The 16,107-nt window shown below is 44.2% G+C and overlaps 1 protein-coding gene across 1 annotated transcript in view; it reads left to right on the top strand.

Annotated features, from left to right (window-relative positions):
• Positions 1 to 13,903, top strand: part of LPAR4 (lysophosphatidic acid receptor 4) — a 152,416-nt gene extending 138,513 nt beyond the window's left edge. The window contains exon 2 of the mRNA XM_078688516.1: positions 9,965 to 13,903. Within this exon, the coding sequence (XP_078544642.1) occupies positions 10,131 to 11,180 (1,050 nt within the window). The 5' untranslated portion in view covers positions 9,965 to 10,130 and the 3' untranslated portion in view covers positions 11,181 to 13,903. The remainder of the gene's footprint in view (positions 1 to 9,964) is intronic.
• Positions 13,904 to 16,107: the final 2,204 nt, after the last annotated feature.

The raw sequence follows: 16,107 nt of genomic DNA, 5'->3' as shown, positions 1-16,107 counted from the left end.
CATTCATCGATACAATCACTCATACATGCAGTCAATCATCAATACAACACTATCATATGCACTCATACACCTATACAGACCCTCACACACCGCCACTCATCCATGCAGTTACTCACACACCTAGTCAGTCATGCTAAGAATCAATCACTGTCCCATTTACTCAACTATACAATTATACACACACCACCTCACTTATTCATACAGATACACACTCATCCATACTGCCAGTCTAACAATCACTGACTATCATGTAGAGTCATTTATATACTTCAACTCTCACATACACTGCCTATTACATATGTAGTTACTTGGACATGTACCACTGAGACATCCATTCACTCACCAACACACCCATATAGACACTCACACACCCATACAGCTGTTTCCACATGCACTCTTGAACCCATACGCCCAGTGAATCAACCACTCATACATCTATGCTCAGAGTCACACACATCCCACCCACCCATACACACACTCAATCTCCCCAAAAAATACTCAACCAATCAATAACATGTATAGAAACGCATGTTGCTACTGACCAACCCAAACAGCAGCTTGCACAACAACAGACAGACCGATACAGACATTCACATAGTTTAGTCACTAAATCATGCATTCAGTAAGACACATTTAATCACTCACTTATACAGTCAGTCACGCACCTACTAAAACCTCCATCCAGACACGTATACACCCACTCATTCTTCAATACACCTTGGAATATATATATAAAACATATTTAAACTTTACAGAAACACACAGTCACTGGATGATATCATTTGAGATGTCATCAGTGATGTCACTGACCATGTCATGAATGATGTAATATGTGAAGCCATGAGCAGTGCATTGCGGGTGCACGAGTTATAGTCAGCTAAACTAACTATAACAGCCGAATTTCTATGGTTTTGTAAGAGTGAAATGACTAGTAAACAATAACGTCCCTGAAACCTATGGTTTTTTCAGTGAATATATATATATATATATATACAGATATAAAAATATATTGGCAGCACTAAATTACCGGCACATAAGAGAATCCTTCAACATATACGTGCCATTATCAATAGTGATGAAAGCTATCCTGTGGCAAGGCATTTTAAGAGTAGCCACAATAATGACCGTAAACACCTGAAATACTACGTCATAGATGCAGTGGACCCCCAGAAAAGAGGAGGGGACAGGGAATCAAAACTTAGGAGGCTGGAAACAACCTATATCTTACAATTTGATTCCAAACAACCCAGTGGCCTTAACACCAGCGAAGACCTGTACACATTCTTATGAAAATATAGGGTGTCAGATATGCATATGATAGAACAAAATGAATCCTCTAGCATGACTTTAAGACCTCCTCCAGCAGCGATCTCGAATGAACTCTTAATAACAACATACACTTTTTATTGGCATTTTAGGATATTTATATATTTATGATATTTATGGTTGAGTTTCATTTTTTGCACTATTTTGATATGCACTTTACATGGTTTACGAGTAGGACATGGTTGGATTTTGATGACGTGGTACAGGCATTGAAGTTGATATTAATATGTATTTCTACATATATTTATATATTTGTGTACCCGTTTTATCATGTTATTTATTGGCCACTAAACAACATTTATGTTTTCATTTTGTGATCAAGTAATTTGAATATGTATAGTATTTTTTCCATGTCCATGGAATTGCCAACTGCACTTGCACTTTATAAGGAGGTGAAAAATGTCAGAGAGTTGTCATGTGCTCAAGGGCGGGATCGCCCGAAACGCTTTATGGCAGAGCTGGCTATGAAATAAAAATGTGCACGATACCTGGGTCCACGCTCGTTTTTCTGGTTGCAGCAGAAGTATATATATACCTATGTCGTTCATATATCTTCAAGATATGGAAATATGCTGTTAGGAATAGTAAAGCTGTACTTCCCTACAGGGCCGGACTGACTACCGGGTGTTTTGGAATGCTGCTGAGCTGGGGGCTGATTTCGATGATTGGGACCTGCGTGTGCAGAACGAAATTTGTTTTGCTTTGTTTATTTCAAAGCATACGCAGGTCTCCATCAACAAAACCAGCCCCCACCGCAGAGAAATCAGCCCCCAGCTCAGCAGCATTCCAAAACGCCCGGTAGTCAGTCCGGCCCTGCTTCCCTATAGGCAACACCTTTCAATATAATGTCCCTTGAAATTCTGTCTTCGATATTAGTATGCCACAATATTGTTGGTGTCAGTTTTCAATAGTACAATCTACTTATGCCAACAATTTTATCTTCAGAACTAAATGCGCCCTAATTGAGTTGCCAAGTCTGATATATTGCTGTACCCAAACAAGCAAGCACAAGAAGTGTGCAAGAAATTAAGTGTGATTAAAGTCAATTGAATTATGTGGCAGTAGAGTGCCTAATCATGCATCAGGGTTGCCTACTTATGTGGGATGAAAAGAAAAATCAAATGGATGGATTGTGTTTTATTAGTACCCGTTTAACACCCAAATATAGGAATAAGCCATAAAAAGGTGACCAGACAACATTTGCATAGGGCTTTCCACTGTGTGGCAACAAATGCTGCTGTGTTTTTAGTAACTTTTGAAACATTTGAGCTAGAAACAATGTGTTCGAGGCATGTGGGCTGCTGAATTCATATCTGTGCATAGATCGCCGCCTAGTGTTGGGTCCGGATGATTGCACATTGTTGTCCTGGAAGAGTCTTCGAAGTATCACGAGATAGGTGGCTCCTCCCTCGGACTACAGTGCACATGGGCATCCTCTCCATCCCCAGATTGTTTTTCTCCGCCATTGGGTTCGGATGTACTTTCCTACTCTCCAAGTTCGGAATCAAGAAAACGTCTCAAAAGGCCAAAAAGGCCTTCGGATACCGTCGGTATTGTTAAGGGCTCGGTGCCGATACACTTTTTACAACTCGGTTGAACTCCAGTCGTCGAATCGGGCCGTGAGGCCTTCTCGACACCACGTGGACCGACCGTCGATGGAACGAAGTCTGTTCAAGTACTGCCCTCAGTGAAACTCAAAGTTCCCGCACACAGACAAGCATCCAGTGTGCAACAAATGCCTATCTCCAGATCACAACGAAGATAGTTGCCTGGCCTGTGCCTAGTTCCGATCAAAAAAGACTATTCGGAATCGACGGGCGGCGAGGCAAGAAATGCAACGATCGGCGCCAGAGCCCGATAACATCTTCGGGGACGATGAAGATCTAGCAAGCGCCAAAGACTCAGACCGAGACGACGGACAATACTCGGAGCCCGACTCTGAATATTACCCCGAAGAGGGAGAATTAATCGTCGATCTCGAAGACTATGATCAGGACATCGTAGCAGTTGAAGATGACTCCGATGACGGCGAGGGGTGAACCGTGAGTACACCGCCCCATATAGACACTACACCTCTATCAGAGACTCGGGTCGAGGCATCGCCATCAGACCTTAGCCGAGACCAACAGCCTCGTTCTACAGCCCCTCCAAGCCGCCCGGCTAAGAACATATCGAAAGAGCCCTCTGAGACACGTCACACAACATCGGTTCCATCGAAACCGAAACTTGTCGACAATACAGGCTTCGGTCCGAATTACGTCGACCCGAAGGTATCGAAGCCTAAAGGCGTCAACCCGAAGGCCACAATACCCTCCAAACCAAAAAACGTCGAGTCGACATCGAAGACCAAAGCAGTCGAGTCGAGCTCCAAGTCAAAGGCCGTCGAGTCGACCTCGAAGCCAAAACACGTTGAGTCGACACAAAAACAAAAGCACGTCGAATCGACCCCCAAAAAGCACGTCGAATCGAGCAAATCAGCCTCAGGTATCGACAAGGGGAACAAACCAGTCGATGACAGAACAAGGCCTACGCCTAAAACTACCGTCGAACCGAAACCGAAACCGAAGGTGGTCGAAAAGAAATCGGTCGAGCCGAAGAACATCGACCCGAAAAAGGGCGTCGACCCAAAACAGCAGGCTCCAAAACAACATAAAGAGACTGTCGAACCAACAACACCGCTCGGTCCGAAAAAAGTTGTGAAGCCAGCAAAAGACGTTCAACCAACAAAACCTGTTGAAAAACAACCAAAGGTGATACAACCACCTAAAACGGTCGAGGTACCAAAAACCATCGACCCGAAGAAACAAAAACCAAAGGTTGTAACACCAAAACCAAGGACTGTGGAAGAGGAGCTTCTTTACCCAGATCCCTCCATAGACAACCAGTCAAAAATCTACATTGATCCAAAAACTGGTAAAGTAACTGTTTATACTAAAAAGAAAAGGCCTCTACCAACTGAAGAGTTTTCAAAGATCCCCCTGAAGAAAAAGAGAGACTGTGCTACCTCTCCTATACTCTTTGAACCTATCACTCCTGCTATGCCTACTACTCCTTATATCCCAAACTCACCAACACGCTCTGACTACAACCCTGATGAAGATCAGGACGCAGATGTAGGTTTTGGTTATCCACAAAACCCAAATACAGAGCCAGACACACAGCCATGGAGTGCAGGAGGGGCACCAGACAATGAAGGGACTCTGCCCATTACAGACCCTGCAGTATACCCTACTAAACCATCACCCACAGAGGATACAGTTGCATTTAATTCTCTGTTAGATAGAGCAGCAACCTACCACAATGTAGAGATGCACTCTGATGCTATTGAGGAAGACTTCCTCTTTGATACACTCACAACATCTGAAAGACACGTTAAAACACTCCCAATGCTAAAAGGGGCGTTAAAACACGCAGGTTACATTTCTAAGGACACTGCTAGAGCCCGGGTCATAAACCCCAGAATTGAGAAAAAATACAGAGCTGCACCTATAGATCCTACATACATCAAAGGACAGCTACCCCTAAATTCCTTATTGGTATCAAACGCACGTAAGCGTGCAAACTCACAGACTACTGGTGAGGCCGCACCTCCAGACAAGGAATCTAAGATATTTGAGGCATCAGGCAAGAGAGTGGCGGCTCAGGCAGCAAACTCCTGGAGAATAGCCAATACACAGGCCTTGCTAGCCAGATATGATAGGGCGCACTATGACAGTTTGGAAGAAATTCTCCAACACTTGCCTGATCCATACAAACAGCAGGCAGATGAACTTATACAAGAAGGAAAGCTCATCACCAATGCATCCATTAAGTGTGCGCTAGACGCGGCAGACACAGCTGCCAGATCCATCAATACCAGCGTGCTGATAAGGCGACACGCATGGCTTCATATATCAGGCTTTAAAAACTAAGTCCAATCTACAATTCTTAATCAGCCAGTTAACCCAGATTTTTTATTTGGTCCAGCAGTTGATTCAATTATGGACAAAATGAAAAAGGATGCAGAAACTGCAAAATCTATGGGGGCACTTCAGTCCCAACAACACCGGGGCTCCTTTCGTCGCTCCAATTATAGAGGAGGAGCGCGAGGAACATCACAGCAATCCTCCAACTACAAAACTAACACACATTCCACATATAACAAGAACACCAGCAGGGGTGGTTATAGAGGAAACAATACCAAGGGCAGAGGTCGTGGAGGCAATGCAAATAGATCCTCCACTAACACAAAGCAGTGACTTCTTGACACTCCCCCCAGATCACATAACACCAGTCGGGGGAAGAATACAACAATTTCAACAAGTCTGGTTAAATATCACCACAGACAAATGGGTCAGGCAAATTATCCAACATGGCTATTGCCTAGAGCTCACCTCAACAAAACCCAACATACCACCCGTGCACCGTCCTATGTCACAGGAACATATAACATTACTTCAGCAAGAGGTCATCAGTATGCTGCAAAAGGGGGCCATAGAACCAGTCCCACTGCAACATCAGGGAACAGGAGTATACTCCCTATACTTCCTAATTCCAAAGAAGGACGGGTCGCTCAGACCAATATTGGACCTCAGGCCCCTCAACCTCTACATTCTGTCAGAGCATTTTCACATGCTCACTCTCCAGCAAGTCTTACCATTGCTTCGCCAGGGAGACTTCCCAGCAACTTTAGACCTCAAAGATGCATACTTTCATATACCAATACACCCTGCTCACAGAAAGTATCTGAGGTTCACCATTCAAGGTCCTGCCATTTGGGGTGACAACAGCTCCAAGAGTGTTCACCAAATGTCTAGCTACAATAGCAGCACATCTCAGAAGGCAACACATACGCGTGTACCCTTATCTGGATGACTGGCTAATACACGCGCCAACAGCCCAGCAATGTGCTGACAACATGTCAAAGACCATACACCTGCTGCACAGTTTAGGATTCTCACTAAACTACCCAAAGTCACACCTACAACCCTCCCACGTCCAACAGTACCTGGGAGCGACAATAGATACACTGTCAGCAAAAGCATATCCCAACACAGCACGGGTCCAGGGAATGCAGACACTGATACAAAAGTTCAGACCCCAACACTCACTACCAGCTCGAGTGTTTATGCAGCTAATAGGCATGATGACCTCATGCATATTCATAGTCCCTCACGCCAGACTACATATGCGTCCGCTGCAAGAATGCCTAGCAAGGCAGTGGAACCAGGCTCACGGGCAATTAAAAGACCTAGTGTTGGTGACCAGTCGTGCATACAACTCTCTGCATTGGTGGAATCCACAAAACCTTTGCAAAGGTCGACTGTTCCAAGAGCCTGTCCCACAAATAGTGTTAACAGCGGACGCATCCCTGCTAGGATGGGGAGCCCATGTCCTACACTACACAGCGCAGGGACTCTGGACTGTACAGCAGAAGAAAATGCATATCAATCTCCTAGAATTGATGGCCATCTTTCTAGCCCTAAAAGCTTTCGCGACACACCTACGCAACAAAGCTGTGTTGATCAGGACGGACGCAAAAAATGGTAAGGGGTTCTGGCCACTTAACCCTCCCGTACCTGAGCAGGAGACATCCAAGGATGAAAAAGTAGCAAAAAAAGGGTACTGAAGGGATTAATCCTTTTTTAATTTTACAACAAGAAACATCTAATTATCTTGTGAAATACAAATAAAGCATTATCAACATATGTAGGTAAGTTCATATACACACATATGAGCGGACATCTAGGGAGGCACGACAATCAACAATCTATATACAAAATATCACATATACATCATATACAAATATACAAAACATTTACAATATCAACAAACATTTATCTATACCCTGAATTCAAAATATATATACAAATATATATACACCAATTTAAGTAAATGCCTCCTCCTAATTTACAATGGAGTGCACAACAAAGTGGAAGTCCCAAAAAGAAAGCACCAGGGGGTTAGAGCATTAACCCACTCTCAGATTGTATAGGTGCAAAACAGAGACAAATCAAATCTTTTTAAGTTGTAACAGGGAACAGTTTAAGTTGAACACCATTCAAACAAAAGGTGTCGACGCAGTCGCGGTCGCGTTTCAGCCAGGTGATGTAGGCTTCATCAGGACATGGGTACTCTAATCTTGACGGTCCTGGCCGCGCCTAGGGCCGGACTACCCGGTGGGCCCACAGGGCCACCCACACGGGTGGGGAGGGAGCCACTATCTTAACCCAGGTACTGTAAATAATACCTTGTATATATAATATGTCCGCTAGGAAAGGGGTAGACTCCAAACACGCGTGGCTTAAATCACACGGTCTCTCTCAATTATTCTGGTGACACGAACAAACAGTGTTCACCTCGGCGTTATTCACTCTACCGGACGGACAACATGACAGCTATGTTTTACATTCAGAAACAGGGAGGAACACACTCGCCACAGCTGTCGCACCTAGCTCAAGCAATGCGGAAATGGGCCATTCAGAGGAACATTTTTCTCATGGCAGAACACCTCCCAAGCAAGGACAACCAAGTGGCCGACCTCATAAGCAGGCGCAGCCAACAGATGCACAAATGGGAAATTCACCCCAAAGTGCTCCAACCATTCTTCCGGAAGTGGGGACACCCGGAAATAGACCTGTTTGCCACAAGCGAAAACGCAAAATGCCAGTACTTTGCCGCCAGGTTCCCACATCCGCAGTCGCAAGACAATGCGATATGGATGAACTGGTCAGGCAAATTTGCGTATGCTTTTCCCCCAGCTCCACTAATACCGCTGGTGGCACGCAAAATGCGCCAACATTCGCTGACACTAATCCTAGTTGCTCCCATGTGGGCAAGGCAACCATGGTACACAACGTTCCTAGAACTGTCAGTGATGCCTCATCAAAGACTGCGGCTAACACCCAGTCTTCTAACGCAGAACCATGGCGAAATCCAACACCCAGATCCCCAACAGCTCAACCTAGCGATCTGGCTCCTGAAATCCTAGAATTTGGATACCTCAACTTGCCTCCAGACTGCATGAATATTATCAAAGAGGCAAGGAAACCCACTACCAGAGCATGCTATGCAGCAAAGTGGAAACGTTTCGTCATTTACTGTAATAACAATGACATTAACCCACTTAATGCTTCCACTCAAAACATCATTTGCTACATATTGCACCTCCAACGGTGCAATTTAGCATTCTCCTCCATGAGAATACACCTAGCTGCGTTAGCAGCATATCTGCAAAACAGGCAACACCTTTCACTTTTCAGGGTGCCAGCAATCAAAGCGTTTATGGAGGGACTTAAACGCGTAATTCCTCCAAGACACCCACCTTCGCCAGTCTGGAATCTAAACATTGTCTTAACCAGACTAATGGGACCACCCTTTGAACCATTGCACTCATGCGGACTACAATTTCTAACTTGGAAAGTGGCTTTCCTAATTGCTATTACTTCGCTACGAAGAGTTAGTGAGCTGCAAGCCCTAACTATTCAAGAGCCATTCCTCCAAGTACATGCAAATAGGGTAGTTCTTAGAACAAACCCTAAATTCATGCCAAAGGTGGTATCCCATTTCCATATAAATCAAACTATAGAACTGCCAGTGTTCTTTCAGAACCCACAAACAGTAGCTGAAAGGGCCTTGCATACCCTTGATGTCAAAAGAGCTCTGCTATATTACATAGACAGAACTAAAACATTTCGGAAAACAAAACAGTTGTTTGTTGCCTTCTCACCACAACACAAGGGTAACCCTATTTCAAAATCAGGTATAGCCAGGTGGATAGTTAAGTGCATCCAAATATGTTATTTGAAAGCAAAACGCACCTTAACAGTCCCCCCTAGAGCGCATTCCACACGTAAGCTAGGGGCATCCATGGCTTTCCTGGGAAATATTCCTTTACACGAAATTTGTAGAGCAGCCACATGGTCAACCACACATACATTTACAAAACACTATTGTGTAGATGTACATTCAAAACAGCAAGCTGCTGTAGGACAGGCTGTTCTCAAAACTCTTTTCCAGACTGCTGCAACTAACACAGGTAGCCACCGCTAAGGGAGATACTACTATACATTCTATGCACAGATATGAATTCAGCAGCCCACATGCCTCGAACGGAATATGCTACTTACCAGTATGCATCTGTTCTTGGCATGTAGGGCTGCTGACATTCATATCGCCCACCCGCCTCCCCGGTGCCTGTCACAGCTGTAGCATTCTCTTTTTGCATGGACATCTCTTACTGTACTATACTCCATCTTTGCCACAATGGCGAAAAACAATCTGGGAATGGAGAGGATGCCCATGCGCACTGTAGTCCGAGGGAGGAGCCACCTATCTCGTGATACTTCGAAGACTCTTCCAGGACAACAATGTGCAATCATCCGGACCCAACACTAGGCGGCGATCTATGCACAGATATGAATGTCAGCAGCCCTACATGCCAAGAACAGACGCATACTGGTAAGTAGCATATTCCTTTTGTTAAAATCTGCTGATTATGCAGTATATGATGAATTATGTGGCGAATGTACCAAATTCATAATAATGCAAAACAGGCAGTGGCCACTCAATTGCATAATTGTAGTTGCCCTGGGTGGGACTTGCTGATGTAATGAGGACAATTATTAGCCAAGCTGACTGTTTATTTTCCTCCTCTTAGGATAAAGGCATCTGTTATGGAGAGCTGGAGAATTGGCAATGGTGCTTCACATTACCTCACTGGAACATGTTCCTTGTAAAAGCCAGCACTCACAAGCCGTTCTCTTTTGGATACTTTGGATCGCCAGCTTAAATGCTCTTCCCCACTCCAATAGCACAGACCTGGAATGGGAAACCACAGCAACAACGAATCCTGCGTCATTGATGATTCCTTCAAGTACAACCTCTATGGGGCTGTGTACAGTGTGGTCTTCATCCTGGGTCTGATCACAAACTGTGCCTCTCTGTTTGTCTTCTGCCGCCGGATGAAAATGCGGAATGAAACTGCAATTTTCATGACCAATCTTGCCATATCGGATTTGCTTTTTGTTTTCACACTACCCTTTAAAATTTTCTACAACTTCAACAGACATTGGCCCTTTGGAGATGGCCTTTGCAAGTTTTCAGGCACAGCCTTCTTGACGAACATCTATGGCAGCATGCTCTTCCTCACGTGTATCAGCGTAGATCGCTTCCTGGCGATTGTCTATCCCTTCAGATCCCGCACCATCAGGACCCGAAAGAATTCAGCCATTGTCTGTGTTGGCGTTTGGGTGCTGGTGCTGAGTGGTGGCATTTCAGCTTCCTTGTTCTCCACAACAAACGTTTCCAATACAAGCACAACCTGCTTTGAAGGATTTTCCAAGACCATTTGGAAGACATACTTATCTAAGATCACTATGTTTATTGAGGTAGTTGGCTTTCTGATTCCTCTACTATTGAACCTAACTTGTTCTTCGTTGGTTCTGCGAACTCTGCGGAAACCTGCCACACTCTCCCAGATTGGAACCAACAAGGAAAAAGTGCTAAAAATGATCATTGTGCATGTTGCCATATTTATTGTGTGTTTTGTGCCATACAACTCCATATTGTTCTTGTACGCGCTTGTTCGCTCTCAGGCTATTGCTAATTGTTCAGTGGAGCGATTCGCTAGGACCCTATACCCTATTACCCTGTGCATTGCTACTCTGAACTGCTGTTTTGACCCTTTTGTCTATTACTTCACATCAGAAACGTTCCAAAAGTCTCTCAAGATGCACAACCCGATAAAACTTGACTCCTTTTTCAAGACCGATGCCCCACTAACAGTCAAGCATGTAATGCCAACTATACAGGAGGAGCTAAGCGAGCACACCATCACAAACGGGGGAGAGCTGATGTCCGAGTCCAATTTTTAACACTCTCTTTTGACTTCTACAGTCTTTCTCCAAATGCTGAGGCTAGAAGAGGGTGTATCTAGCATGTAAACAATGATATCACTTTAGAGCAATGTGGAAACAGCAAGCTAATTGAATGCAGGAACAGATTGTCCTTTTTAGCAGTTCATGACATGAGCAATGCATCAAATGTAAAACATCTGCCATTTGATTGGAGAGGGTCATTCTTTCTGTATGCTTTTTCCATTGTGTTCATATTATTGAAAAGATCTAGTTAACACAGTATTGTCCTCATCACACATGTTCTCTTTGTATGTTAGCATTCAGTTGCTTGTGCCGAAGAGCACTGCTCATCTCGGCTTGTATCACCATAATGTTCTTTGTGTTTATTAGAGACGGAAGTGACGCCTGAAGCCTCTTCTAATTCCTAGGGTTATTGAGTGTATGTATACATTCTAAGCATAAGGCATAATTGAGGCAGATCAGATGGTCTCGGAAGGAAAACGTTTAGCAATTATTCAAGCACCAAGAAAATTGGGCCCTGCTATGTAAGTCAGCCGTTAGTATAAAAAGATATATAATTTCCAACTAAATATAATAACTGCAAATCGACACATGTTTGCAGCCTTTGACAAACAGAAGATACTTGATGTAAGAATAGAAGTTCCATTGTGTGACATTGTGTATTATGGACACTCACATGTTCCCAACAACAGGGCTCAATTTGATACGACTTTTATCTAAGGTTAGGGGAAATAAAAGTAAATACTGGTAGATCTTAGCCCATCCTGAAACATAGGTTTAATTTATAGGAAACTATACCCAACCCTTGACAATGCGTGCAGTATTGTGCTATGTTCAGAGCTGGATATTGAAATGTTTCACTTCTCGAAATTCCTAGTTGAAGAGACGGAGAACAGAAAACTACATCTTCTCGAGTGCAGCCTCAGTGGCACTCTGTTAAATGTCTTGCACCACATGCATACACCAGAGCCACACTCTGTATGTCAGAGAGTACAAAATCCAGAGTTTTATGCTCCTTTCTGCACTTCAAATCACTAAGGTTGATGCACGTAGATACAGTATTGCCTATTTAGCTGTCTATGTCGAAAGGACATGATAAGCTGATAATTTTGTGCATTTGTTCAGTTTAGCTTGTGATCCATATAAAGTGTGCATATATTGCATCATTCCAGCAATTAGTATTTGCACTGTGAAGAGGTAAGATACACGCACGATAGTGTAGTGAGCATTTTTAATTTTATAGATCATGTAACTTTCTTTGATGGTCAACAGAAAAGAGCATCCTCTGTGCGTTGTCATCTCCTGCGTTAAAAGCCTTTATCTAAGGGTAATCGGCCTGTAGGTTGTAGATATACACTAAGAAATCATAGTAGGAACATCACAAGTAATAAAATGAACATTTGTTTTGGGGAAGTCTAAGAACATACACACATGTTTTTCACAACAACTTCAATTCTTTGAGCTGTTAAATGATTGTACGCATCACCAATGCCTCTTCTTTAAAGAAAGGAGGTCAGATTGTAATCCCCATGTGGACTGCGTAATTGAAAAGAAGAGACACGTGTGTTTTAACATGAAAGAGCAGTGGGGATTGTTGAGTCTCAGATTTTTTTACTTGTTTAAAAAATGCTGACGAATCAAGCATATCCTCTATGTAGTCATAAAGGAAAATCAGAGTGTATCTTCATTGTGTTTCTAACCCTAGACAATTAGCTCTTCTTTTCTTGGTAACAAAGTAGGATTTCATTATTCACATTCGTCATGGAAATAACCTTAAGTGTAGCAAGGGGATCATGTTGGCACCCAAGTCAGAGTGATGACTAGAAAACCATCAACAACATTTGACTGTAGAACCACCTAGTCTGTCGGAGTCTCTGACTCCATACACAGGTTAAAGTCTCACAGTCCGTAATAGTGGCCAGCAGGTATCCTGGATTTGTTGTAAAAAATATAGCAAAGTCAAAGAGATTTACAATTGTGATCTCATATACTGGCCTACAGAAAGTGCTCCAATGGTTTTCTCCATTTTTAATCTGGTATTCTATGGAAGAAATACATTAAGAAGCATGAAACAAAGACCAAGGAAGAGCATTTAAGATGAATGAGAAAAGAAGAGATGATGGAGAACAGAGAGAGCCGTAGGATTATGTGAGTAAAATTAGAATGTAACTTGCAATCTCATGTAGATAAAGGAATTCTAAATGAGAATGGTAGAATGGGGAGGAGATGTGAGACGTGAGAGGGAGTGCGCCATCAGGAGAAAAGAAGGAGAAAGGTCAATAGAAAGACCAAACAAAACACTAGAAAAGAAGCACGCCCCTAACAGCAACATGTATCGGTGGCTGAGTAAGTGAAAGAAATGTTCAAGTGCAAGTATGGAAACAAAGTAACATTGGAACAGAAGTGAAAACGAGATGCAATTAAGAAAAAAAAAAAGGGACCAAAGGGATGGATAGAGATCTGTGCCAGGACAGGATCAGTCTTGACAAATATAGTATCATAAGAGATGCAAAATTACAGGTGAAAGGTGCAAGAAAGGAAATGGTCTTGACTAAATGTGGTGCGCAGAGAAAATAGAAAAGTGAGACACAGCAGGCAAAGTAGAAGACAGCCAACACAAACAGCACACACAAAATTAATTGAGAATAAGTAGTATATTATTCACCCAGAAACATGGCAATGTGTGATTTGAATTCAGCACATTAAATGTTATAAACTAATGTTTTTGATGTCATTGGTTTTGTTTACTAATCTATTCTCTTTTCATTGTTGTCAGCTAATGTATATACCTTGCAGAATGCAGTAACTCAATTCCCAAAGAAAGGAACATAATTGTATATTTGTATTTTGTGGCAGTAATATTAACCCTAAAAGCAAGCATTAGGGTTGATGGTTATTCCATCCCAGTACCTGTCGTATTGAGGAGTCCATTGGACAGCCCGCTCTTTTAATTGGTCAACAAGAGGGTCAGTACTCGTCTCACCCCAGACAAGATGAACTGTGCGACAGTCGCCAATGAATAACGTGTGAACTTTGTAACTACAGCAGGCAACGCCCATTGCCGCATTGTAGCGCTTTACAGTGAACGCCAACAATATATTAACTACTCTGCCGCTGCAACATTCATTTAATTCTCCATGAGCAGTGACGTGCAATTGAATGTTCTGTGGGATACACAATGTATGGCTGGAAATCCACTATTTGTTTGACTTGAGCTCATTTACTTACAACATGATCTGCTTGTAATCATGTGAAAAAAAGGACGCGACCAGAACCTTCGCTCTATCATGAAGTGGAGAAGCCAGCTGGAGAAGGGTGAGGCCTAAGTGCTAGGGTGTGTGACTGGAGTCCCCGAGTCACAGGGGGAGGGCAGAGGTGGAAGGCCGCCTAGGAGTGGGGCTGAGGAGGGAGAGGGATAAACTACACTTTAAGGTCCTGGCCCTCGCATTCCTGGCAGCCTTGATGAATTTTCCTTCCGTGTGAATTCAGTATTTTATCGTGCATCTGGGCTCTTCACCAGGAGCGCGAAAACCCACATGGTCAGCGACTAGCTGCCGCCCCCCCCCTAATCCGGCACCCAACACCAAGGAACGTGGACACGAGACGTGTTTACTCTTTGGAAGGCGGGCGCTAGTCGCCCGGCCGTATTTATTAAAGTATGAAATTAAAAAAGGGTTTTAATTGCATAATCAACAATGAAATACAAAAATCAGCAGGACATTCAGTTGTACAATCGTTATCAACAAGTTTGAGAGCCTGACCTTAACAAAACTCTAATACAAGTTGTTCCTAGCTTAACTAAACATCCTATCTTGATTTTTGTACATTTCTGGCCATATGGCAGGGTCACTACCGGTGTCAGGTCCTACAAGCGGCGCCTTCCCCTTAGAAGTGCGCATGCGCAGTGTTACCCCGGGAATTGCCCGGTCTACGCCCCAAACTCCATTTACCCACTAAAGGAGGGCCCTTACTCTGCGCCGGTGGCGTCATGAGTCCACGCGCGCGGGGTGGCTACCAGCCTAAGGAAAGCGTGAACTACTCCTACCCGCGCTCCTTTGCATATTACCTTGCCCCTGGAGTACTGGGAGTGGCCCGCAGGCTCCTCCCCCTGGGCGGGAACCTCCATAGGATGATGCCCGCCCCCTCAGACCTCAAATATGTGCTCACCGATAATGACCTTACCGCATGCCCCATACCTAATAAATACGACGACCTATGGAAAAAAGTCTAAAGGACAACTACACTGGCTAATAAAGAACAGTATCAACGCATAGCTAAAAGGGGAAAAAAGGCCTAACGACACATGGCATAAAATTACAATTCGGTTCACGCATGTTGCTCATAATCACAATAACTACGTATATCTACAAAGGGAAAAAAGGCCTAAAGACACACATCTTCAATTATAGTTCACTTCACACATCATTTTTCTACAAAGGGAAAAAAGGTCCTGACAACAGATCACAAAGTACCACAACAACCTACTCTCTCCCGCGGTCTATACCTATGAAACTTACCATGAGACCGGACCTAACGCTGCTTAAACTTTGTACCAAGGGATGGTGGGTGGGAAACAAAGAAGCCCCGAACGCGGGGCACAACGTTCAGCGAGGGAGCGTCCAGGGACAAGGGAGTCTCCTGGGCGCTCCCTACCTCTTATTCCCGAGGGGCCGGGTGGCCCCTCCTCACGCCCGCCCCCCCCGACCCGGAACCAGTCCATTGATTCCGGGTCAGGAGGGGCGCCGGCCAATCGGCGGTGGGCCGCGCCCCCAGGGCACGCCCCCACCGTCGAAGGACCCGAGGGGAGAAGGGGTGAGGCGGTCGCCGCGCCGCCATGCGTGCGGGGGGGCCGAGGGCCCCCCCTTTTCACATGGTCAGCGACTAGCTGCCGCCCCCCCCCTAATCCGGCACCCAACACCAAGGA

Source organism: Lissotriton helveticus, chromosome 4_1 (assembly GCF_964261635.1).
Source record: "Lissotriton helveticus chromosome 4_1, aLisHel1.1, whole genome shotgun sequence".
Taxonomy (NCBI): domain Eukaryota; kingdom Metazoa; phylum Chordata; class Amphibia; order Caudata; family Salamandridae; genus Lissotriton; species Lissotriton helveticus.
Note: the sequence above shows the minus strand (reverse complement) of the source record. Positions and strands in the feature narration are given on the sequence as shown.